This window comes from Numenius arquata, chromosome 11 (genome assembly GCF_964106895.1).
Source record: "Numenius arquata chromosome 11, bNumArq3.hap1.1, whole genome shotgun sequence".
NCBI classification, from domain to species: domain Eukaryota; kingdom Metazoa; phylum Chordata; class Aves; order Charadriiformes; family Scolopacidae; genus Numenius; species Numenius arquata.
In genome coordinates, this window is record NC_133586.1 from 43,400,491 (window position 1) to 43,426,752 (window position 26,262).

General features: G+C 44.8%; 1 protein-coding gene across 1 annotated transcript in view; it reads right to left on the reverse strand.

Moving 5' to 3' along the window:
• RAPGEF6 (Rap guanine nucleotide exchange factor 6) overlaps positions 1-26,262 on the reverse strand; it is a 130,618-nt gene that overhangs the window by 50,206 nt on the left and 54,150 nt on the right. The window contains exon 7 of the mRNA XM_074155810.1: positions 1,512-1,643. Within this exon, the coding sequence (XP_074011911.1) occupies positions 1,512-1,643 (132 nt within the window). The remainder of the gene's footprint in view (positions 1-1,511; positions 1,644-26,262) is intronic.

A 26,262-nucleotide genomic window follows, 5' to 3' on the forward strand; every position in this document is an offset into this window, starting at 1 on the left:
CACCCCTCCTGCCAGCAAATTCCCAGGGTCCCTGTTCCCCGCAGGATGCGAAACCAGGCTTATGGCACTGACAAGGAGATTCCTACCTGAAAAGTCTTCAACTCCTCCAAATTAATTGAAAATCTGCATTAATTTTCACATTAATAAATTAATAATTCCTTAGGGCCCAAAAATACATTTCACCAATGTTTACTTGCTACGGTGCATATAAATACACTACTCCATTACTTCATTTATTTATATAATTCTTATTTGTTTAACAATTATGCTCTTTTGGCGTTTTCTGAAGAATAGACACAAGGCATTTCAAATGCAATTAACCACACATGACAGAGTATCCACTCGTTACTGGAATCCCATTTTCTTTATCAATAACATCCTTTAAGTGCTTTTCACTTACAGCAACCTCTCCAAGCTGCTCAGGCAGACGACGGTCAGGAGAACTCTCCATCAGCATCCTAATATAGGGGATGTTAAGGTACAACACACAGACTAGTTCTGGTGACTCTGACTAATGAAAATCAATTCTGTTGAATCAGTAAATTCAAAAAATAGAAAAAAAATAAGACACAGAACAAAATCTTCCAGCACTGCTCTCAGAGATCAGAAAATTTAGAGCATTTTGAAAAGACTCCCAGGGATGCACAGACTCCTGACCTAGTCAGGAGCAAGCAAATCTAAAGCAGTAGTAAGGCAATAGATTAAATAGGAAAAAAAAAAAAACACATAAAGGCACTTAATGTTCTAAAAGGATAATGTTCTAAAAGCTTTTAATACTTTATTTTTGAAGTTACCTAGCAATACATTGCCGTAAATAAGATATACCACTAATCTCTATATAGTGTATAGAAACGGTACCCAGACGGCACCCAGGGGAACGGGTGTCTAAAATGAACTTACACCTATGTGGTGCCCAACAGTTGCTATCAACTCCGGATTGTAGTGAGATTTCAACTTAAAAGTGGAAAAGCTGCGCAATTGCCGATCCAGACAAACCCAAAATGAGCAGCATCAACCGGAATGAAAAAAATCCCCGAAAGCACCTCTGCAATTTGACACGAGACAGGGAACTTATTAAGTGTATTATCTGTAAACAAACGGGAGCTCTCCCTGGATTTCAGTCAACTTCTGCTCCCAGCAACACAATCGCTACAGTCAATCGGTGCAGAGAGTGCACTTATTACCAAGCTTTTGTTTGTAGAAACAGAACATCTGTTATTAACAATAAATACAAATAATCAAGGAAGGTATTTGAAACGCAAGAATGATTTCCATGAAATTTGTTCCATTACAGAAAGAAGGAAAACGATGCCATAAATCACCAAATGTGACTTTTAAAAGCAACAAGTTGGTTTGACTTCTGTGGGGCTGCGGAGGTGGCAAATCACGCCAGCAACACAGGGATACGCGGAGGCATCCAGAGGGCAAGTCTTGGATAACGGGCCACTGGTTTTGTTTACGGAATGTTTAACATCAAGGAAGTTAAAAATAAGAAAGAAATGCAATTTTACCTGGTAAATATCCGACAGGCTGCTGCTCCCCGAGTCACTGGCGATGCTACATCCCGACTGGCTGGAGGGGACATGAGTCACCTGAGGATGAGGATTGTCGGTGAGATGCATCTTGGTAAGATCAGCTGGAAGCTGTAAATAAAACGGATTTGGGGAAAGGCAGAAAAGAGAGAGGAAAAAAGCTGTGTAAGTCTGATGTGAAGACAAAGTTACTCATACAGGTTTTGTTCCATATTTGAATATCCACCTGCAACTTGACGTAGGTTTTGAGATAAAGCTAATTTAGACTAAGCTTGGCCAATCGCATTCAGATTTTATACGAATGATAGAAAATGATGCGCATTTCTATAAAACAAAGTTGAACCCTCTTCACAGCTCCCGGACACACACCAGCAGGACCAAGAACACATGAAATGACAAATAGCTGATTCTGGCCAAAGAGCCCCCAGTCCCCAACGTCAGCTCATGCCGCAATCCCCTGTGAAGCAGGAGTCCTGCTTATAAATTCAATTCATGCCTTCAGTCGAGAATAACCTTCAGAAAACATCAATACAGAACAAAAAGTAATATAATCTAAATAAAAGTTTTGGTCCATAAAATGCCTTGAATTTTCTTTAAGAAAATGAGTACGCAGAAAGAATATTATGCATTTTTGGTACATGTATCTACAATAGCGCTTCTGGTTTATAAATCTCTCTGTAAATAAACACACTTCTATAGATTTATAAATTTTAGTGCACGATTGAAGCCCACAAACATGTTGTTTCTACTGAAAAAAGTAAAAATCAGTGGTAGGCTTTTGAAGAATCAGAGCCACACGGAATACTATCAGCTAACCAGTCCTTTAATTCAGCTGCTCATTTATTTTCTGCTACATATATTTCTACTATTTTTAAATTTATACTCAACTATATGGGAAGAACACTGTAGCAGCGAATCATAGATTCTGTGATAAACTGTATAGACTTTTACCGTTTATATATGACAAATTCTATATATTATTCCTTCAAAAAACATTCTGATGCAGAAAAAAAAGTCCAAAACTTCTCTGACAGCATGAAGTAGCATGAGCAAAATGAAAAGGCTTCTTCTGCAAAACCAAATTCCACAGTCACGTCAGCCCCTAGATACTCAGTCCTACAAATTAAAAGATAATATTGTACAAAAAATAATGATCCAATATCAACTTTATAAATACTGGCTAAACTTTTAAGAAATGGAAAGCAGGTTCTTCATTTGGAATCACATTTTAATGGCCACGTTTGGAAGAGCACACGGGAGAAACACTCCACCAAATACCTGTTCACGTATTTTCTGAAACCTTAAGTAGGTCTCTCCAAACCTCCCTCGCTCCCAGAAAAAAAGCACCTCTGACACATGGAACATAAAATTTTGATTATCAAAATTGTTATGTGGAACATGGGGATGTCTCATCCCCCATCACTACACAAACCGACCATCCTCTGGGCTCTAAAAACCGGCACAGATCCTTCTTGCAAAGTAACTCTGGGAACTGAAAGGCGACAGAAGTATTTTTCACTATCCTAGTATTTACATTATTCTAGTTGCGTATAAATTTTACTTCCAAAAAGAAAGTAAAAAACATCCAGTCTGTAAATTAAGATTGTTGTTCACATGCATTTGGAAAAGAAGAAAGTCTGAAAACTGGGAGATTGCTAAAGGTTTCACAAACTGCCATAAAAAACTCATCCAAGCAGTAGGTATAAAATAGAGAACTTGATCCAAATACAAAGGAAACACAACACTTTGAAGCCTATGTTTAGCCACCAAAAAAAAGTTTTACAGGCTGGGAAAAAAAAAAAAAAAAATATATATATATATATATATCTATTTTCAGGCTTTGAGAAGAGCAGAAAGGTCAAACCACTGAGCTGACAAAATTCAATCCAGTGGCCAAGAGGCGGCTCGCGACCTGTCAGCGGGAGGGGAACGAGCTGATGTACCCCCAGGTGTGACCTCTCCAACACCACCAAATAAAAGTACAGAAGCGAAGCAGAAAGCTGAGATTTAGTTCTGGTCCAGGGCACTTGCTGGGTACTTTTAAAATCCAAATTAATCCTTCTACAGTACACGGTTCTGTACCGAGTACAGAAAAGCACTGTCCATGTACTGCTTCTAATGGACACCAGGGACAGAATAGCCAACGGAGATGTGGACGCTAATTAAACCACTGGTATTTCAACGATGCCGACAGCGGTGCCGATGATCTGCTGAGAAGCGGTGGAGTCACCATCCCTGGCGGTATTTAAAAGATGGGAAGACATAGTGCTTAGAAGATATGGTTTAGTAGTGGTTTTTGTCAGTGTTGGGTTGATGGTTGGACTCGATCTGAAAGGTCCCTTCCAATCCAGACAATTCTATGATTCTCTGATTCTATGATGTTCCCTGGCTGTCCCCATCTGCTGCCAGTGCCGCAGGGTGACACTGCTCCTCCTGGAGCGTCACACATCAGCCGGCTCCTCCGCAAACACACAGCAGAGCTTTTGGCCACGTGAAGAGAGGCACCTACGAGCAAGGTCAGGGCATCGTTTCCAGGGAGGACAGGATCCAGAGCAAGCCAGAACTTGCTAACAACTTGCGAGGCAGGGCTCCTGCCAGGCACTGGTGTGCTGGAGGTCAGTGTCACCAAAAAATTAGGAGTTTTACTAAATTACAGAACAAAACCCATATAGATTCATTACCCCCAGCTTAACAAGACCTCAGCCGGTTCCCACCTTTATAACCTTCCCATTCCAACTCCCAGCTCAGCTTCCATCAGATTGCATTCTGTCCGTGAGCAAGTCCCACGCTGACTGCGATAACACAGACACAAGGAAATCTGATTTAAGCTCCCTGCTATCCAGATTAATGATGATCTTCAAACTTTCAAAACAGATGAGTAGAACCAAGAGCAGAACCAATTCCAGGGGATTTCCCAGGAGAACAAGGGCAGATGCCTGCTTTTTACCAAAAACCGGTGCTACTGAAGCCCGTTCTGGCTCAGACAGTGACACACAGCAGATACATACAGTTTTTCTTCCCTAATTTAATTTAAATTTCAAGATTCTTGTGATGAAGGCTGTTCTATTTAGTTAGGTCGAGAAGCACTGCTGGAACAAGACACGGCTCTCAAAATAAAAAAATTTAAAAAGCCCTGTATGTACTTCATATGGGCCATTTCCCCAAAGGCACATGGAAGGGGAACTCAGACCACCGCCAGCCGCCCCACGGGAGCATTTCTTATCAACTCCTTAATCACGGCTCTTCACTCCCATTCACTTCCATTGCCTGTAAAGCACATGGCCACGTACGACGCTCCTGCCGGACTCCGCAATACGTTCTTGTAAAAGACATTTAATGCCGGTTAGATGCAAGGAAAGACCACAATATCTCTTTAAATTTGAGAGAGAGATAAGGTTTATTTGAGACAAGTGACCTTTAAAGTGCTGCTTGCCACTCTACTCGATCTCCTCAAATAAATCACAGCCTCTGTCTTTTCTATGGTGTTTTTATTACCCAAACTGATTGTTCTTTCTTTCCGAGCTCACTAAGCAGCACTGCACGGATGGGGTGATTCTGGAACAACGTGACAGCAACCGCGGGAAGGACTTCACTGGATGTGGTTGTGAAGTTGCCAAAAGTGCTATGACATCATCTGAACTATTGGGGAATAATCTTCACTTATTACTTGGCTGTGATTTTTTTTTTTTTGTGGGAGAAACTCAAAAACTGTTGTCTTAAAAAATATTTTTTCAAGATATCCTTTCAAAATCTTGAAAAGTTATGTGTTAGGGAAAGAAGTTCAAAATAGCCACGTTCGCCTGCGTCCACGTTAGAGGCTTTCAGGCGCAGACGTATACACCTGCATTATCTTCTGGCTGGTTGTGTGCTCCAGCAGCCACAGACAGGGATACCCTGAACATCCCTGAAATTCTGATAAACACTCAATGCAGAAATAGATCACTCACTTGCCACTTTAAATCATAACAATTACATTTTTTCACAAGAAGGGACAATCTGGACTTGGAATATGAGTGCGTCCGAGATGTTGGCACAGGCAGTCCCTGCAGCGGTGCCAGCACATCCTTGTGACTGACCTTTCCCAACAAAGCGATATTTAGCACCAAACCCCCCGCTGAAATGTCATACTGCGGTTCAGAGCTGAAAGTGAAAGGAAGTTAAGAAAATAGAAGTTATGCTCTGCACAGCCACCTACAGCTCTGCCCTCCCACAGAGTCGGGAAAATACAGACGGTGATTACACCGAGAAAACCTGAATCAACAAAGGAAATTTTAAAGAGATATTGCAAACTGCAATAGGAAGAAAGGAAAGAAAATCCACGAAATCCTTCAGAAGCTCATCCTAATGGTAGCGTCAGTCTATCTTGCCACACAAACAGCAGCAGCCTGCACTGTTTTTTGTTAAATGTGAGATTTCTGAAGGTGGCACACAGGGTCCAGCCGTTACATTCACTGGGACACAGCCCAGGATGGCTCATGAAGCCGCAGCGCTGGGGAGAGGGAAGGGAATCACAGAATGGTTTGGGTTGGAAGGGACCTTAAAGATCACCAAGTCCAACCCCCTGCCCTGGGCAGGGACACCTCCCACCAGACCAGGTTGCTCCAAGCCCCGTCCAACCTGGCCTTGAACCCCTCCAGAGATGGGGCAGCCATCCATGGAGCAAGAAGACACAAGAGCGTAAAAGCCGGTTTTGAGTAACAGTTAATAAAAATGACATGCACAAAATACTAAACTCTACCCACAACAACCTTGAAAACACCCACGGGGCGAAGGCTCCACGAGGTCCGCCAGCAGCTTGGCTTCTCCTACCGATTTCATGGGTGCAGCCACCCAGCACCAAAGCTAGGGGCAGCAGAACTCCTGCTGCTGGACCAGAGAGACACCAAAACCTCTAGAAGACCCCAAACCGTCCTTTCTCCTATTACACAACACAATGCAGAAACTGTCACGTAAAACAAAAACCATGAAGAGCAGTATGTGTAAGTGCTTTTTGTCCTACCTGGACAGAAAGGATGCTCGAGTCTTGCACATGTTATAGAAGAGAAATTGCATCAAGAGACTGATTTATAGGTGTGAACGGAGAGGCAGAGCCGGAGCAGCAGATCTGGGAGCAGCACTGCTGCTCTGAACGGCTGGATGGAGCCAAATGACATAAAAAGGTAGCAACAGGACGCTGTGAAAGCAGCGAAGCGTGGAAGAGAAGAATCTCTGCTCATATTTGTCCTTGGGCATCCTTGGGAAAAAAGGATGGTCCTTGGGAAGAGCGTGGAGAAAGCAGCGGATGTGAGGGGTAACGGCTGAGGTTGGGTGGGGGAGAGAAGGAATCAAAATGAGGAGGGAGGAACCAGAAGAGGACATGGACCATCTGATGAGTACTGGAAATGGACCGACCGGCTGCCATCCAGCTCATTTCCTCTTGGATAACAGGAAGGTAACATTCTTCAGTTTTACTACTTCCCTACATTTTCATCACCAAAACCACCCCAAATTTACAACGGGGCAGTACTTTTCCTCCCCGGCCACAAAACACTTTGCAACGATTACAGCTTCACCGAACTTTCACACGTAATTTTCAATCTTTCCAGTGCAGGAGACTGAACCGCGTCTCACTTGACCCCATCTCAAACTATCTAACTTTCAAGACATCCACTTTGAGGTGTCTAATAACCAAAGACCCACCAAGACTACAAAAATTGCCACGCTACTGGGAGACAAGAGCATGAGCAAATATTTCCCAATTAACACTAATTTTCTAAATTAATACTTAATCTAGCTTTGCAGTCGTATTTCTATCTACACCTATGGCAACACGCGCTATACAAAAAGTGATTTGCCAACTTTCTCCGTGTCTTACGTCTGCAATTTTGAAATTAATTGGAGTAGAAGTTGTGATCCATGGTGTATCTCACAAGCCAAGAGGGCACTTCTACAGGTCCAAGCAGAGTGCGTCTGCAGTGACATTTACTTCCTACGTAAATACCATTTATTGCCCACAGTGAAGTCACACAGAATACTCGGGAATTAAATTAAAAGCTAATTTTGGTGTAACAGATTGCTGAGATTGCACATGCCCTGTATGACGGAGCGAATGACGTGATCTTTGGCGGGATGACCACCAACGAAGTCTTTTGAGAAGCACACTAAAAATCACTGTCAGCCTCAGCACAACTTTCCTTCACGTGCTCCCTAGGAAGGTTTTGCTAAAAATTCAGGCTATAGAAAAGTGATTGCAGAGTTTATAATGTAGAGAAAGGCATCACAGAAGTTATGCCACAGAAGGGCTAAACGGAGACTTTTGTCTTTCTATTCCCCATTCTTTCCAGGGAAAGGGATGAGAACCTCTTTCGGCACAGGGACCATGCTCTTCATCCTTTATTTCCTACGTGACTAACTTTTGGATTTGCTCGCATCTTTCCCCTATGGAAAAGCCACCTCTCTGCCTTTTTGTGCCACAAGCTTTGAAAATAAATATCAGTGTTTCCTGGCACAGTTTGGATAACCGAAAACACAGGCTGAAAAGGCAGAGACAACAGGAATTCGTAAAATAGTTTTGACAGACGGACACAAGACCTATGAATTATCTTTTTCTACATGTAAAAGAAGCTTCACTATTGTGTTTCAACCTGCAGTAAATGGCAGGTTTATTAAAAATATCCAGAAACACCCTGCAATGAGGGCAGCGGCCCAAGGACACATCATCAGAAACCAAATTACTAAAGGCAGCACAGTCTGCATAATTCTCCCGGTGCGTAGTGTCCGTTACAAATTCAAATTAATGCAAGGAAAACGAGCAATAAGGATGCCAAAGTTTTGCCTCATTCTTTATTTGATACTCCTTGACAGCAAAGTTTTTCATCAGTTTTCCTCAGTCCCCGTATGGATGTTTACAACCGATCGATCTAGTCTGGACGCAGCAGAAGCATCAGCCTCGGAGGGAACAGTCTGTCCTTTTACAGTCTGGGTAAGCAAATTTTCTGTCCTTGGTCTTACAGATTGTCAGTAACCTTATACCTTATTTGCTTTTCTGAAGTTCCCTGAAACGTTGCCAGCAAAAGTAATATTCAGAAACAACACAGGGTTTATTTCCATCAACCACCCGAGGACGAGCACGGCGCAGCCCCGTCCGCTCCGTCCCCATCAAACCACCACGCACTGCTCCACCAACCGCCCCGTCCACCGCTACCAACAGCTCTCCAACTCCAAACCCAACCACCCCCGTTTTACGGCACACGTATTTGTTATTTTATTTATCGCTTGAGGTTTTTCCATTAAGAGGGTTTTCACTCTTTTAAGCCGGAGCCCATTAGCACACCCTTGGAGAGTTAACTGTGATGACACTTGGTCACCTCTGAGCTTTAGGAAACGCTCCCGCTCAGCTTCCATCGCACCCAAGGGGTTTAAGGGTAGCAATTTTCCTTTCTCAGATGATACAGAAAGTTTAGACTGTTACAAACAGCCAGTTTAAAAAAAAAAAAAGCACATGTTTGCCTTCAGTTTTAAAAATTAAACAAAATTGCCAAACTAAAAATACCACTTGATGAAAGAGCTGAAGGGGACCCTCTGCCAGCTCCCCCTCTCCTTTCAGTGACTATATCCTTCCATTCCCTTCATCTGCCTTTTTCTCTCTGATGCCCTTAATTCAAAATCCTTCCTTCAGATAATATTAGAATGAAATAGCTCTGCCCAAATTTCTTCCTTTTAATTCCCGTTTGCGTTTCCAGTGTTTGGATCCCCCCCGGGATCCCTGCTGGGAGCTTTCCTCTTTTCTTTGCAATCCCACATAAATACTTGGGTCATTTCCTACAAACCAAACCCCACCAGCGCCGGGGAAAGCTTTGCCCGGGGAGCTGGAGGGTGGGATGGGTTTCCTCCACGGCTCGTTGAAGATCACCTTCACTCCAGAGGCTGGCAAGGGTTTAAACACATCGTCCCATCACGGTCCTGGCCTTTGGAGCATGTGCCCAGGCTCTACTTTGCCTCCAACTTGAGCAAACTCCGTGTTCTAGCATCTTATCTGCCAGCTGTTTTGATGGTCTTACTCTGTGCCCGCGATTCCATCATCAGTTCGTTCATTTTCACAAGATAACTGATTTCTCTAATTAGTTCTGTTTTTTTCCTTCTACAACCTACTGAAATGAGAGCAGGGATGCTTCCTCCCACTGACAGGCAGGCAGTCTCTCACCAAGCAAACCTCCCTGTATCCCACTTTTTGCTCTCATCCATCCTATTCATTCCAGCTAAGAAAAAAAAAAAAAAAAAATCTCAGATTTTTTTTCTTGGCATCAGGGAGTAAATTATTTTAATCATCTCGTATATCCTGCCAGTAAAATAACGAGAAACTACCAAAACCAACTGGAGTTCTCTGAAGTTATTTTGTAGAATTTTCATTAGCCCTTTTTCCCAAAGATTTCTATAAATTAATTCTGGTTTAACGTTCACCTTTTACATACAAGCCACGGTTCCGCTCCAGTTTAGAAACGCATAAGTTTTAAAATACACTTAGAGCTGTGTTAATGGGCGAGGAGAGAGTTGCTCCTCTGAGGCAGACAGAGAGCCCACTTAGGTGGCCGCAGAGCGGGTAAGACGAGCCCAGCGAATTACCGATGCTGACATCAGTCCTCAGCGAAGTTAATGCAAGCAAAAACATTTCCTCCTTAAAGACCCCAGATGGCAAAAAACAGATTTCTTCAGATTCTTTAAAGAGCAGCAGCAATGATGCCTTTTTTTTTTTTTTTAGTTTGTTTTTAAGGCAACTGATGGATCAAATATTTTCCCAGCAGGTTGAGATAAAATCCTTCAATAACACAATGCAGAAGAAAAGGGCGCCTCTCCAACCATACAAACTTCAGACCATTTTCTTTTTTAAAGCACACAAAAGATGGGCTCGCTGACAATATCTATTTCAACACTTGTTTCAATTCCTTAGCTGCAGTCCACACTCACTCCAGCTATTATTAGTGCTCCAGACATGATTCTCAAAGAAATAAGGACCAAGTTGACACCATTCACGACAGCCTTGCAGCGCCCCAAAAACCATCCTTGTAGGTATTCCAAAAATAACCCCAGGCTTACAAAAAAAAAACCCACCACGACAAAAAAAAACATCTAAAAGAATTAAAAATCCCTAGAGGCTGTTCTATGCCTCCGGCAGCGAAGAGCTTCTTGGCCTTCATGGCTCCTACAGCATGTAGAAAATAAAATCCTCTGAAGTATTACGTTTCCTTAGTTACAATAAGGTGACATGAGGACAGAATTTTGAACTAAATTCTGGTGTTGCCTTAAACCACACATGTAATGCAATTTTAATTTGGTTTTCCTATGTCTAAATTATAGATTACTGCTATGCCTTAACTCACGATAACGCTAAGAGTCTGGCACGCAAATATCTCTGCTTTGGAGGAGAAGTGGGGACTTCAGCTGTGAGAATTCACCTGTGAAAAGATGTACTGGTATTGATGAGGAATCCACCATATTGACATTATCCAACATGTAAACATGAGTTGTGTTTCTTACAACCATCAATTAATACAGCTCAACTCTTCTCTAGTCTACTCACAGCATAACATTTTAAAAATGTCAAAATTGTGTTTTGTCATCATGAACATGTAACGGGAATGTTCAAAAAAGACTTATTTTCAGTGCCAGGGTTCATCAAATTTTGCTATTTGTTCTCACCACTGAAAACTGATACATCACAAGATTAAGAAGAGCCTTGTCTAAATAATTACAGCCGAAAACGAGCTGTGACAGCGGCGAGTGACTCTGCAAAGAGTTGAAGTTTTAGAAATCATCAAAAGCGGGGAGCCACGCGGGTGACAGCAGCCCGACGTCTGGGGAGCTCCCATCCTGAGCCAGCACCGCCGGGCACGTGAAACTCCGCACCTCCAGCCACCTTCATCCCCGCTGAATAATTTATAAACTCTTAGATACACTGATTGGTAAAATACCCCGGCGATGACGGTCCCTCTTCACACATCCTCGGGCTGCTACAACCCCACCTCACCGTAGTGACACGCAGGTGACAATCGGCTCCGGGGAGGCACCGAGCCGGGCTGGACGGCACGGAGAGTGTGGCACGAGCTCGACGATGCCACAAGCACCGCTCGGCAGCGTGTAACCTCTAACGAGCTGCAGAACGAGGCCCTCGGATCCCGTACACGCGGGGGAAAAAAAAAAACCAAAGGAGCACCAAATCTTCCATCTACATTTTCCTTCTCTATTCACAGAGAAATGCATTCGTGGAAGTGAGAGGAGCGAAACAGGGTGGTCCCGAACTGGGCTGTGGCTGGAAGCAGAATTGTAGCAAAATTTAAACAAAGCAGGTTTAAAACAAACATAGTCCAGGAGGAAATAAATGAACAGATAGGGGTTTATTTGCATATTATGAGCAAATTTCCGATAAAAACAATACCTCAGGAAAGGACTTTTACTGTTGGAAAGAAGTACGACGCATTTAACCCCAACATACCATATACTGGAATATAAGAAAATCCAAGCTTTCTAGAGTAAATGACCAGACAGCTCATATTCAACCATTTTAATCTTAGTAAACTATCAAACAAAGAGTACATTTAAAACATACCCTGCAAGTCGTTATAAAAAAAGAGAGCTAAACCTCTTACTAAGCATAAGGAAAATCATCTTTTCTTGGATTGAGCACTCACTCTTCAAGCGCTTGGGGATCAGGGCATTGAGTAACCAAGATGCTCCTATAAATCAATTAAGATGGAGAAACAAGGCATTCCTTCCATTGCAGGGGATGGAGAGGAAAAAGATCAGAAAATAAGGAACAGGAGAGATCATAAATACTCTCTGAGGAGCTGGCTGAAACTCCAAGAAACTCAAAAGAGAGCTAAACCATGAAAACCAACGTTTGCCGGAGGGAAGAACCATCAGGAACCAGAAGGGAGGAGCTCCAAGGGCAATCACCCACTGCCTGTGCCTGCAACAAACTCGGCCAGTTTGGTGCTGAGCACCCATGGGTCCCACTCTGAGCAATGATGGGGTGCTCCACACCACTGAAAATTGGGCTGGAAGCTCCAAGTATGGACAGAGAAAGACTGGAGGGAGAGGCAAGGCCAAGAAGGAGAGAAAGATGCTGTCAAAATTGACCAAAAGCGAAGGTTTAGTTACTCTATTTGCACTGAAAACATTTAAAATTCATGCTACCAGGGCTATGTTCCATATAAGTGCGTTAGCAAAGACAAGGATGGCACCGAATCAAATCAAGGACACACTATCCGAGGTCTGTTTTTCTTCTGAGGAGCTGAAAATAATCTTTAATTGCATGAAGGTTTCAACTCAAGATCTGGGAGATCAAACCGATGCCCCTCGGAATCAGAAGATGGTGTTACACTGATTTTAGTTACAGATAACTACAACTTGCATCATGTCCTGGTGAGAGGACAGCAGGAACAGGAATGGGACTGAAAAATGACTCCAAGACTTCTGTTCTAAGCCAAACACAAACTTTCAGAGAGCAAATGTATCTTCCTATTATGCTCAGCATTATTAGATTTTATCTAAAGAGCAGAACACAGAAGCCTGGAGAAAATAAATTACTGTCTACTGGCGTAAGACAAGTTTAACGTGCACCTGGGATCTTAAATGAAACTGTTTTCCTTCAGGAACAAACATTTTAGAAGCTTAGCTGTTAATTCAAAAATCCTTATTTTCTATAAAAAGCACATTATCTCCAAAAGCCTCCCTTTTAAATCTCCTCTGTAGATACATTACCCAATTACTCCCTGTTTTCCCCATCAGACCCTCCTGCTACACAAATGGGGTAACTGCGTACGCATTCCAGGCTTGGGAAATGGTTAGGATGTACATAAAACTCCTATTACAGGAGAACCATATACATCTAAATCGTTAAGTTTAGAGCTCTCTTTCATGGTGACTTCATAATGCCTCTACGTTTAAGAGTCTAATACCACAAAGTGCATTACAGGCAATTTAACAGACACTGGGAAAGTTATGATGCGAATTACAAAGACGAGCAGAATCTTGCTGAGATACATTGGAAACATTTAATTTTTTTGCTTTAAAATATTGCATCAGTAGCAGAGGAATTTAGATTAGCTTGAGCCGAATGCCTCCTGTTCTCACAAACACAATGTCTGTTTTAGATCTCCACAAGACGGATACAAAGTCCTCTACCCTCCTTCATCTTCCTCCGGAGCAGCAGCGGCTCGACAGCCGGGGCCACTTTGATCATTGTTTTTCACACTCCTCGCTGCTCATCACCTTCACCATGTTTGCTGGAGGATGCCTGCATCTATTTATCTCATCTTCCGCAGGGTATCATTCCAGAACGCGCACAGTCCCGTGGGCAGAGACCGTTTCCCACGATGTGCTTCCGCGGTGGGATTCTGTCCCTGTACTGGTACCTCCAGCCACAGCTGACAGAGGAACAAGCGCCATCTCACCATGGTGATCTCTCCTGGACACGCTCCCAACTCTCAGCATCGTCTTGAGAAATACCGTTGACCTCTACAAGAGCCTGCATGGAAGGGTGGAACGGCTCGTCCAGCTCATCTTCAGGGGCACTGCAGAAATTCACACCATTGGGAGTTCTCTCTCTGTGTTTATCCTCCTTTTAGCATTTCTTTATGCAGGAAAACAGATCGCATTGATTACAGATAGCTACTCCATCCCTTTTACTTTCAGAAGCCAAAAGCACTGGCATTTTTGGAGATGAGGGGTCCGTGCACTGCCAACCAGGGAGGACACCCCTTATAATCTGAATATCTTCCAGGAGGTGCGGGAGGTCCCAAAGCTGCTCCTGCTGCAGGTCCCTCCCCAGCCAGACCAGCCTCCTCAGCCTCAGGTTCACCTGCAGTATTCTCCTCTACGTACCTTCACCAAAGCTCACCCTTCCGATTAGTCACATCAAACATGACTTCATTTTTGCTCTGATTAAATAGATGTATCATTACACCGCCACGTTCAGAACAGCTACAATTACAACTGAGTCAACAGCCCATTTTCAGACTATTGTCCTATACCAGTTTAAACGCAAGTAACTGAAAAAAATTCTGGGACAGGTATCTACATACATCTGAGAAATTTTTGAATTTAATCACTGAGAAAGCAAATGAGAAGTCAGACCTTCACTGCTCTATGGCAAGGAACGGTTCTAGTTTCAAAATAGTATCATAAAACACTTGACGTTTTCAAGTTAAAAGTTATAGACTTGAATATTTAAAATTCTGGCACCAGTTATTTTGCTATAATCTGTATTATTATGAAACGGACTTGTGACACAAAGCTCAGATAAAAACAAAATGGAACGAACTCGTGTAATTCAGCTCCTCGGTCTCTTCAATCCCACGCAGATTCTCTTCGGAGTTGCAGAACATCACGGACAGACGAGTTTGAGAGTTGGGGGGGGGTTTGCAGGAGACTTGGGTGGGTTGCAGAAGGGGGCTACAGGTGCTTTTTCTTTTGAGGTTTTAAAGGTAAAAGAACTTTTAGCCACGGACTGGAATGCAAAACCAGTTAATCGGTTTTCATCAGCCATTTAAAAAAAAAAAAAAAAAACAAAACAAAACCAAAACAAACCTCCCCCTCCTCAACACTTTATCCCATTTCATTTATGGATACAAAATGAGTGAATAAATGGCCTGACTGGTATGACAGCCATCTGCTGGGTGGCACCCACAGAGCTGACACAGGGGCCCAAAAGCCTTTATAATTTGTTTTTATACTATTATTTTACTCCCGCCAGACCTTTCCTTGAGCACAGGGTTTCTTTTCAGTCGTTTCTCACCGTGGCCCAAACTCTACGGAAAGAGCAATCTCAGCTGAAGCACCAACGTGACTAAGCATTCCCTGCTTTTAAGCAATTATTACACCTTCAGACCTCCTTAATAAGAGCGGTGCAGGTAAACGCAGCTTAAGTGAAGTGATCCTTTCATATATAATGTCTACAGAGGAAGAAGGGAAGGAAGAAAGCAAAGGAGTCTCCACGGATGATGATACAAGAAGCCAACATTGGCCATCAGCATCTCTAAGGTGAGGACCGCGATTACCTGGTTGAGCACACGGAGCCCATCAGCCCTTCAAGGCAAGGAGCACCCCGATGGTGGGATGGACTCAGCACCCGCAAAACAGCCAAAATTCACCCTCCCGCACCCCCACGTATTTACACGTGGCAACGTGTGGATTTTGGCAACGGCATACAGAAACCTCGAAGCCCAGCACTTTCGCCCCCAGACACCGTGAGCTTCCACTTCCATTTTACCAGACATAAAAACCAAAGAGGGAAACCCACCCTGCATGGGGACACCACGCACCCAGCCGTGTCCCTCCCCTTGTGTCTGCCCACACCACCACCTCACGTAGACTCTCAACTTTTTGGGACCAAAGTCAAGAGCAAATTTCTTGCTCCAAAGTCAATGCCCTATCTCATGACGTCAGGAGAACAAGGGTTTTGCCCACTGTCTCCAAAGCTGCCTCTCAGACGCAAGAAGAAAGTTGCACAATCTTTATTCTCGCCTGTATGAGCTGCACTATAAATATAAAATTGTAATAAATAATTATGTTTATACGCCTGGCCTCAGATTTATAAGTCCCCTCAGTCTTAGGTGACTAATTCTTGGCAGTAGCATTAATAAAATACCAGCAACTCGGCTAATTTTCTGTCCGAGCACACCAAATAGTAAGAGTCTGACAAATAGTGTATTTTTTAATTTCATTAAAGGCTTTTATCTCAATAATCAAGGTGGGTTTGCCCAAATGTTCTAGATTTCATTATCTCCTTTAAAAGAAACACCCCTCCCTCCCCAGTTTCACAAAAACACTGCATCTTCAGGCACACAAAATAACGTGTGTCCTTTAAAGCTAATTGTAATTACATAGTTGGGCTAAATAATTAACCAATTCCACAGCACTGCACAAAGGAACGAAGCTGTACAGCCTCCTACAGCTTGAAAATCAGAGCATCACTGGGTCTGTAAACCGGTATGGTCAAGTTAGCACAAAAATGCAAGCAGTCACAAAAATGTCACACTTCAATAATACTTGCTTCATACTTATAGGTTAAAAAGCAAGCTTTACACTTTTCAGAAGCAAATGGCATTTTTTTTTAATACTTCTTGATGATTTGTAAGCTATTCGTCTATCCAACAATTCCAAGATTTCAAGGTGTCCCCCCCCACCCCTCCTTCCCATTTGGAAACGATGCCACAGGAGCGGTGCCCACACAGCGCAGAGCCCCTGGAGCAGCACCCGGGCTGTGAGAGGTGACACTCGAGTGGCAGCGCCGTTGTCAATACGTGTCACAAAAAACACAGCACAAAATCCTACTTACTTTGGAGGCCCAGGGTTGCAGGCAGTTGGCGTAACATCGAACAAGAAAAGCCATTTCTTAAGGCTGGGGGGTGCGGGGGGGGCGGAAAAAAGTTTCCTTTCTCAAATAAAAGACACAGAAGAAAAATACGGAGTAAAATCCCTTCTGGATTCTCTTTAAAAATCATAAACCAAAGCAGCACATGTACATTTAGGCAACTTCTCAGGCTTGAATTTCACACTGAATTCGATTACAGCTTCCACTGTATCTGAGGAGTTTTCAGTATTGCAGGGAGTTAGCAGCAGCAGCAGCAGCAATTCCTAGAAAAATGTTCCAGTTTTAACAAGCACATAAATTCAAATCAAAAATGTTTCCTAGCTTTTCAAATACAAATATCCATCCGTTCCCCCAGGCGAGAGGCAGGCACCCAAAAAAGTGCTGCTAAAAGGGAATCAATTCTGAAATGGATTAGAACTGCAGGTTAAAGCAACAATACATTAAGAGGTGAGATATAAATTCTTCAAATTCCTTTTTTTTCTCTTCACTAAAATGCATTTACGAGTGGCTTATCTTCGGGTCCACTTTTCGGAAACTTCACCTTCATATTGTAGATGAAATTCTGCAAAGGCTCTTCAGCATCTCAGGCGATTCAGGAATCCCACACCCTGGATATTAAAGTTTCTTCTTTATACTCTCGTCCAGCATAACCGCAAAAATTGAATTAGCGTCTGGATTGTAGCTCCAGGATCCGTGCTCTAACAGGTTTGCACCGTGGAACGTATTAAAAGCCTCTGCAATACAAACCCTATTCTCTTTTGCCCCCCCCTACCCCCCACCCCTTCCTTCTCTTTTTAATGCAGTTTACAACTCTGCAGTGTTGCTTAGTATTCTAATGCATCAGGCAGACACCGGTTAATCCACGCCTAGCTTTTCCAATTAAAACCTTTCTGTAATGCACGACGAACCAGTCCGTCCATGGCCACGGCGAGACCGGCTGCCGGAGTCCTAATTCCTACTATCTTTGCTGGCTTCTCAGCAGCTCCCTCAGGAGAAGCTCCCATCGATTGGATGCTCCGCAGCAAGATGAAATATCTAATAAGGAGGAAAGAGAGTGGGAGGGGACCCGAGCTAAAAGGATGACATCACCTGGATAGAAAGCCTTTAGAAACTGCATTAGATCAATTGGCCACTGTATCTGCAGATGCAGCCAACAGAGCATCTTTATTGACCTAATATAAACACACCGATCGGGATAACAACTGCTCAGCAGAACACGTTATATTTTATATCATTTTATCATCTATTAATGCATATACTCTAACTCCAGACATTTTTCTTTTTCTAAATCGTTTTTTTCCCCAAATAATTTTTTTAAAAATTAATCTTATGTATCTACTGGCACTTTCGATAGGATTTAGGTGGATTATTTCTCATCTTTGCATGCGAATTTAGGAATCAGTAAAATAAAGATCTGCAGAGATTCCCGTGCACACAGAGATACACCCAGAATCAGCTCACAATAAAATAATTTCTACTTTCATGTATGTGTGTCACACGAGAGCTTCAACATTTTTATTTCATCCTATACGCTCATTAGGTGATTTCTGTCTAGAAAGAGAAGTAAATTTCTTATGGAAAGGTGACGTTCATAATTCTCATCATTTTAATGGTTTGAAACCATGTTAAAAGTTTTGCTGGGCGGGGTTTCCCCCCCCACCCCAATTCTTTTTCTTTTTCTACCCAAAAATGCCTTCATTCTGCAGGAGTCGATTTAGTTTTATAATTTTTTTTTTTTTTTTTGCAACTAAAACCTGAAATATTTGCAAGCAGCTCTGTGTCTTGGACGGTAGCCCAGGTTGCTGGAGAGCTGCTCCGAGGAAGCACCTCCGAGATCCCCCACCTTTGAGCTGGGACCGCCGCGATGCTTTCAATTCCTAGAAGGCAAAATGACTTTTGCTGCCGCGGGAGAAGGGAGGGGACCGAGGGTGCTGACTCCGTTAAAGCCATTATTTACTGCTCTGGATCATCGACTTCATCTGCAAGAAGGGGCACTCACTGTTTGCGTCTTCCTCTCTTTGGAAAGCATTTCCATCGCCATAGACCTCATTACTCCCAGGCTGTATCAGAGGATGGTTCTCCAAACCCAAACCAGACCTTGATGGTGATACCTCCCGTGCCGAAGAAGAGCCTCCAAGAGCGGCCTGGTGGCAGTGAGGGCCAAAAAAAATCCCTTTTTTTCCTGTTTGTTTGCTTATCGGGCGGTTTGAGGCAATCCACAGAAAGCTCTTTTTCATCTACTAGGCCCAGGGGCACGCGGAAGAAGATTCCTACATTTTGGAAGCCAAGTTGCACCGACAGGACACCCCACCCCATCTCTAACCACAGGCTCCTTCCAGCAGACATCCAGAAGTCGAATTTTTCCTGGCACATAACCCAAGTTATGAGGGAAGCTGCACCTTAACTAAGAAAAAAAAAAGAACAACAAACCTTCCCATAGCACCTTCCAAAACTGTCTTAAAAGAAAAAAAAATAATGGTATTGATGTCTGAATTTACTTAACCTCTATCAGACAATGAGAATAATAATAGATGCAACCAGGCTTCATAAATATCACTGGGTTTAATTTGTATTTAAAACACAAAAGAAAAACTGAACTTCATTCCTGCACTTGCAAAATCCGCACACTCAAAGTCTATTTGGTTTTTAAAAGCTGAAAGAATTTTAGATGATTACTTCAGATTTTTCAAATGCACTGCACCGGCCATAGAAATAGCTGTTTCTTCGACTGTTCCTTCGCTGCTGAACAATAGGGTAGAAATGTCAGCATCACCTTCCCCACGCCTGTACTGCATCTTTTGGAATAACTCGCTAAATACTGGATCGGGAAGCATCTTGGCTATCTAATGCCCTGCCGCACTGCCAAGCCTTCAGCAGCGAGGAGCAGCCAGGTCCTTTTATGCAGGGTTACCTGCATTCTAGTTCTCGGCAGCATAATTTAGACGAAGGAGGAATGCAAAACCCCCCCTCCCCAGCTAAAGGAAACCTCTTCCTCCGCACCCCGAGAGCGCACAGACCCCAGCCCTCGCCCAGCCCGGGGACGGGGGGGGGGGGCTCCTCCTTTTAACCCCCCCGCTCTGTGCGGGAATTCCAACCCGCTACAGATTTTGGAGGCGGCGGCCGTATTTTACAAGGGCTGTAAACACCAGCTCCATATAATGGGAACAAAATTCTATTTCCTTCTAGTTTTTGCCTTTAAGTGGAGATGACATCATCGCTGCGGCCGGGCTGCCAATGAGCGCGGCGCGGGGGTCCCGGGGGGCTGCAGCCAGCGCTGCGCAGCCCTGCCCGCCCCGGGCGGGGGGAAAACCTGACCTACTTCCACATCCCCAGCTTTTGGGGCATTCCCCCCCACCCCCCCCCTCATTTCTGGGCCCTTTTTATTATTTTTTTTTTTATTATTTTTTTTTTCCCCTCTAACGCATGCGTTCCTGCAGCCCCAGCTCCCTGCAGCACGATGCTGTAAGTTTTTATAAAATCCTCTGTTTGAGGACAGATCTCAATACCAAAGAGACTCAGAAATGAAAAGAAAAAAAGAAAAAATCCGATACAACGGCTGCTCCCCACAGCCATCAGCATCGAAACACTTGTGAAAAACTGCAGCATCGGGCAGAATCACAAACAGTAAACTGCTGGTCTCATTTTAAGGCAGATTCCAAGTTTTCAGAGAATCTTAAGGCAAAAAAAATCCTTCAGTCCGCAATCTCTGAATTAAAGGTGGTCTTTGTGTCTTAAGACTGATTTCTCTCCAGGCTTGAAATACCACTCTATACATTTTTATGCATTATATTCCCTTTATCCTCCCGCAATGCTATTTGGATCCTCCCGACTGTTAAATAAATCGGCATGTTTTAATTGCCTAACAAGCGCAAGTCACTGAAAAATGGGATGTATTTTTAAAAGGATTAAAAAAAATTCATCCTTTAAAGGCAGGGTTAGAGTCTCCTCTGATTTAAGGCCACGGCAAAGTGAAGCTCTGAGAAGCCAGGAGCGCTCCTGGCAGCTTCAGGTCCCGTCACACAGCACTGCTTGTTCCCCATCCAGCCGAGGGAGAAGAGCCCGTTGTGCGGCGAGGAAGAGCCCGTCCCCGAGCCATCATGGCACCGGCAGCAGCCGCCGGCGTGGCCACGAGCCCAGGGGCCGGGGCTCGCCGACTTCTGTCCTTTTGTCCTCGGAGCCAGATGGCCGCTGGCACGCTGTCCCCTGCCACGTCCCCCACGGCCGTGCTCAGCTCCGGGCAGGTACCCCAATTTTCTCCCCCCGTTTTGAGCACGGAAGAGAAGGCAGCATCTCCCCCCCACACACACCCCCCCCAGCAGGGACTGGGGAAGGGACCAGCTGCCTGGAAATCATCCCTCATCGCACACACTCGGGCAAAGATGTTCCAGGCTAAAATAATTCAACCTTAATAAGTTTTGCGAGCGGGAATTGCCAAACACAGCAGCCTAACGCAGAAATATTTTCGCATTAAGGGCACCTGCGCGGAGAGGTTATTTCAGTATCTTTGAGTACTTTAAATCTCTCTGGAAGGGCGGGCGACGGGGAGCGTGGGGTGCGGGATGCGGTGCCGGCTGTGGCGGCACAGCCTGGTCCCTTCAGTGCCACTGTCACACTGCTCCCGTGTCCCCTCTTAAATCAATCATAAATCAATCACTGCACTTTCATGGCAAGGCTAGACCTTCGTTAGGGCTTCTCAGGAAACCCTGGTTAAAGGAAAAATAAGGAAAATAGAGAAAAATACAACTCTCCACCCTGTTCCTGGCCCTTTTAGGAAGGGGAGGCAGGGAAAGCAACACCGCGAGCTCCTGTTCCCCTTCAGGGTGACATTACACGGTGCCATCGCATCCTTAATGTACATGGCTTTCCACGGCAGCGCTTCCTAACAGGCTGCGGAAAAATCCTACCCAAAGATCCATAGGACTCCTAAGTCGTATGAAAACACGCTTCATCCTAAGGGAGGGAGGGAGGGAGGGAGGGAGAGGGAGGGCAGAGACTGTCATCATCCCCGAAGTGATGTCAGCTTCTAAATATAGCACCAGCCATACAGAAGGAACAATAAAAAGGCACCATGGATTCAATTTCTCCATCGCTTTTGCACTGCCCCAACCATCTTTTTTTTTTTTTTTTTCTCCAGTCGTCGCGTTAAGCAGGGAAAGGTCGTCTCCTATTTGCAGTGATTTAGATTTATACGGTTTATAAGACTTTCTTAAATACGTTTCTAGATGAGAGCCCTCTCCTGCGGATCTCCGTCTGTCGGTGCCCGCTCCCTGCAGAGCCGGGCGGCAGCATGATCCGCATCGCAAGCGGGGAGAACGCCAGCACCCGGGGTGGTGGGGGGGGGGGGGAGGGAAGGGGGGAGACCCCCTCTGCTACGGATTCAAAACAAACAAAAAAAAAAAGTTCCATTTCTACGGTTTGAACCGAGATGATTCATCTCAGGCTCCTCCCTTCCTTCCTGACACCTCATTTTGGCAAGGGGCGGGGAAGTTTGGGAAAGGTGGGCAACCCCCAAAATCCCTGGTGAGGAGAAGGAGGGGCAACACCCCTAGAAGGGGCAGTTTGTGGGACCGAATCAACCCAGAGAGACTGAAAGGATGAAAACTCTCAGCTCCCACAGCAAAATTTCCCAAACACCTTTAGAAATTTGCTCGGTGAAACATTCCCTTGATCTCATCTCAAAACTGAAAATCACAGCCCAACCCCAAGACGGAACAGCTGGAATTTCCCCAGCTGCCACCCACCCGGGAAAACAGCTGCAGCTTCACGTTTGGAGACCCTGAAGCCCACCAACTGATATATTCATTTCCAGCCCCAGAAAGTTGATACAAAAGCCAATAGAAAAGCACCACTTTTTGTACCTTCATTTATAAAAACTGGGTCTCGAGTTAAAACAAGCAGATTCAGACTCTTTGGAAGATCAGGTACCAGCGCACCTCGCGCAGCAAAAAGGCCTCTGATTAAATGACCTTGAGAATAACACACTAACTCCACAGATGACGTTAAAAATCATTAAAATGCCACTTCCAATATTTCTTCTGTCATTTTTCTGGAGGATTAACACCAAACTGGAAGCCTGAAAGCAGGAAAGGGATCTGACTCCTTCTACCAAATTTCAAGATTCCTCTCTAAGGAAGGATGGTTGTGAACAGTCAACTCTCATTTATCACTGGCCAGAGCATCCAGCTCGGAGAGTGTATGTGACACGAGCATCAGCCCAGGCGTGACATCTCATGAACAGGTTTTTTCCCCTCCAGAACAGCCCCGTGTCTGGAGGCACCTTGGCTGCTTTTCTGTATCCAGAGTTCTACACCAACAGACGTGCCTGGGCTCAGCCGCGGGGATCTCGGCTGTCCCTGGACCCTGGCACAGCCTGAGCGCGGGAACAGTGTGAAGAGGGGACAAAGGGGTGGCTAAGTGCCCCCTGAGGGGTTTCCCAGGAGAATGACCACAGCAGGACACACAGATCCCCAAAACCACCACGCTGGTGAAGCTCAGCGCAGACCTAGAGCAGCTCTGCAGGGCTTCCCTCATGGGATGAAGTGTTGAAGGGTCGTCATCATAGAATCATAGAACGGTTTGGGTTGGAAGGGACCTTAAAGATCATCCAGTGCCACCCCCTGCCCTGGGCAGGGACACCTCCCACCAGAGCAGGTTGCTCCAAGCCCCCTCCAACCTGGCCTTGAACCCCTCCAGGGATGGGGCAGCCACAGTTTCTCTGGGCAAACTTTCCTCGTTTCCTGGTAATATCCAACCCTTATTGCTGTTAAAATGGAAAGCGAAACACGTTCTTGGAAATTTTTCCCCGGCATCATTCAGGTTCCCCCTCCTCCGCTGCGCAAAACAGAGGCAAAAGGCCAGTTATTCTCAGCCGGTCTGAGAAACCGATGTCACCAGATAAAGCAAGGGATGGGCCAGATGCCACAGCTCCACTCCAAGCTGACAAACCACAACATCAACCAAACTTTAAAGGAAACAAAATCAAAATCATAAAGACAATACAAGCATTGCGGCTACGTTACCTCAAACGAAAACTTAATCACGTAACAACACAAAACTCTAATACTCAGCAATAGAAAGCAACTCGGACTTGCAAGAACGAAGCAGCAACAAGGAATTAAGCTCCAGTGATCGTCCCATTTAGCCAGAGACTTCATTTAATCAACTATTTCAAGTATTTCATCTGTCAAATATAACCCCATTAAGAAAGTTTCCACATCTCAAATGTAAAATTACAAATGCTGTTAAATGTCATTAGACAGCAATCAGTTCTATGCCAAAACCAAAGATCTTCTAGCTATTCTGTGGTACAGACAGTGGTTTTCATGCCAAGATTTTCAAGGAAAACAGGGCATCCAAATGCCTGCATCACGCACTGACATTTTCCGATGGTGATTTTAACTGAAAATCGCTCGGGATATTCTCAGTCCCTGACTTGGTCCAGAAGGTTTCCGAAGAACACGGCTGAGTTGGATGCGAATGTCCATATTCTAAATGAGAAAAGTGTTTTAACGTGAATACAAAGCCGAAGACGCCACCATCACAGCCCTTTAAAGAAGTCTTCAGCGTTACGTGATGTTCGACCCAACAGCTCTAACAACTCTCCAGGCTGAAATACAAAAGGACCCTTCACACGATCACTTCTCTCTATGTCACGATGAACCTAAACCTCAGAGAAAGGTTGAGCTGCCACAAATGAGAACACAAGGAGGCTGCTGCTACCCTTCAGAAGAGCATATTGAACACAAACAGCCCAGATGGAAGCCAGGAAATAGGAAATAAAACCAGATCCACGAGTGTTACCACCCCCCTGCAGGCAGGGACCAGCTTGCTGGCTACCACCCCACCGGTTCCCTACAAGAAGTCACTCAGTATGTCATTTCCAACAACTGAAACAGTAACGTTAAAAAGAAGGATCTGACAAAGAACTGCAACTCATACACAAAAGGTTTTTAAGGCCCCCCCAAAAGACTGCAATGCCTTTCTCGGGTGCAGAGCGCCGCTTTTTACCATTAACCACCCCAATTACACGACACAATTAAGAGCAGTGGGTACAACCCTTACACATCATTCTCCATCTAGTTTGCATAAGAGGCTGCTTATAAAGAATTAATGACTTTGGAACTGCCACCCAGCCCCTTAGGGTCCATCAAAACAGAGATTAACACTCTGAACATGCCAAATAAAATATTTTCTCGGGCATCTTCCAAGCAACTGAGTTAATTTCTACCACGGTGTAAATTTGTCTGCATGTTGGAAGGTGAAGGAAGAAACGGATAACTGATTACAGTGCGGAGAACACACTAATAACCACCTGAATTTTTACTTCTTGTACATGTCAGTTTGCAAAATACCTAGAATTTTTGAGAGGTTCTTCTGCCACAAGCTGCCGTGGACTGTACATCCCTCCCACCTCACTGCCAGCACCAGCTTAGGTCAAGGCCTGACAACTCTCCAGTTCACCCCAGTAAGGGGTGGGGAGGTTTCAGGAGCCGTTTCCAAACAGTTGCAGGGTTCCTGGCAAAAGTGGGAAAACCCTGATGTGTTTGGACAGCAAGTAGTAGATGAGTGTAAAAACATCCACAAGTTTTTCCGGAATTATCACGCAGAGAAGTGTGGTTCTGCTGAGCATGGGGAGGGCAACGCTCAAACCTGCTGCAGGGACCATACTGGGGTCTTGGGGTCAAGCATCACCCCAGTTCCCACCAGCCCCTGGGGGGGAGCAGCTGTACAGGTCCAGGCTCGTCCCACTCAGAGAAAGGTTTAAAGAAAGTCTTTGAGGCAAGAGAAAAACAGAAGAGCAGAAAATTGTGGTGTAAGCACTGGTAGGGGGGGAACAAAAAAAAAGGGAAAAAAAAAAAGAAATCTTCTTTAAAGCAGTTGGCAAAATATGTATGTGTCCATGTAGCTGCTTCTTCAGCTGTATAAAAGGTTATTTTACGCATAAAAAGCCGTGAAGAAATGTGTAATGGCAGCCCAGAAACCCCCCGCACCCTGGGCTGCACCCCCAGCAGCGTGGCCAGCAGGGCGAGGGGGGGATTCTGCCCCTCTGCTCCGCTCTGGGGAGACACCCCCCCAGTGCTGCCTCCAGCTCTGGGGCCACCAACAGCAGAAGGACATGGACCTGTTGGAGCGGGGCCAGAGGAGGCCATGGAGATGGTGGGAGGGCTGGAGCCCCTCTGCTGTGAGGACAGGCTGAGAGAGTTGGGGGGTTCAGCCTGGAGAAGAGGAGGCTCCGGGGAGACCTTCGAGCCCCTTCCAGTCCCTAAAGGGGCTCCAGGAAAGCTGGGGAGGGACTCTGGATCAGGGAGGGGAGCCATAGGAGGAGGGGGAAGGGTTTGACACTGAAAGAGGGGAGATGGAGATGAGATGTGGGGAAGAACT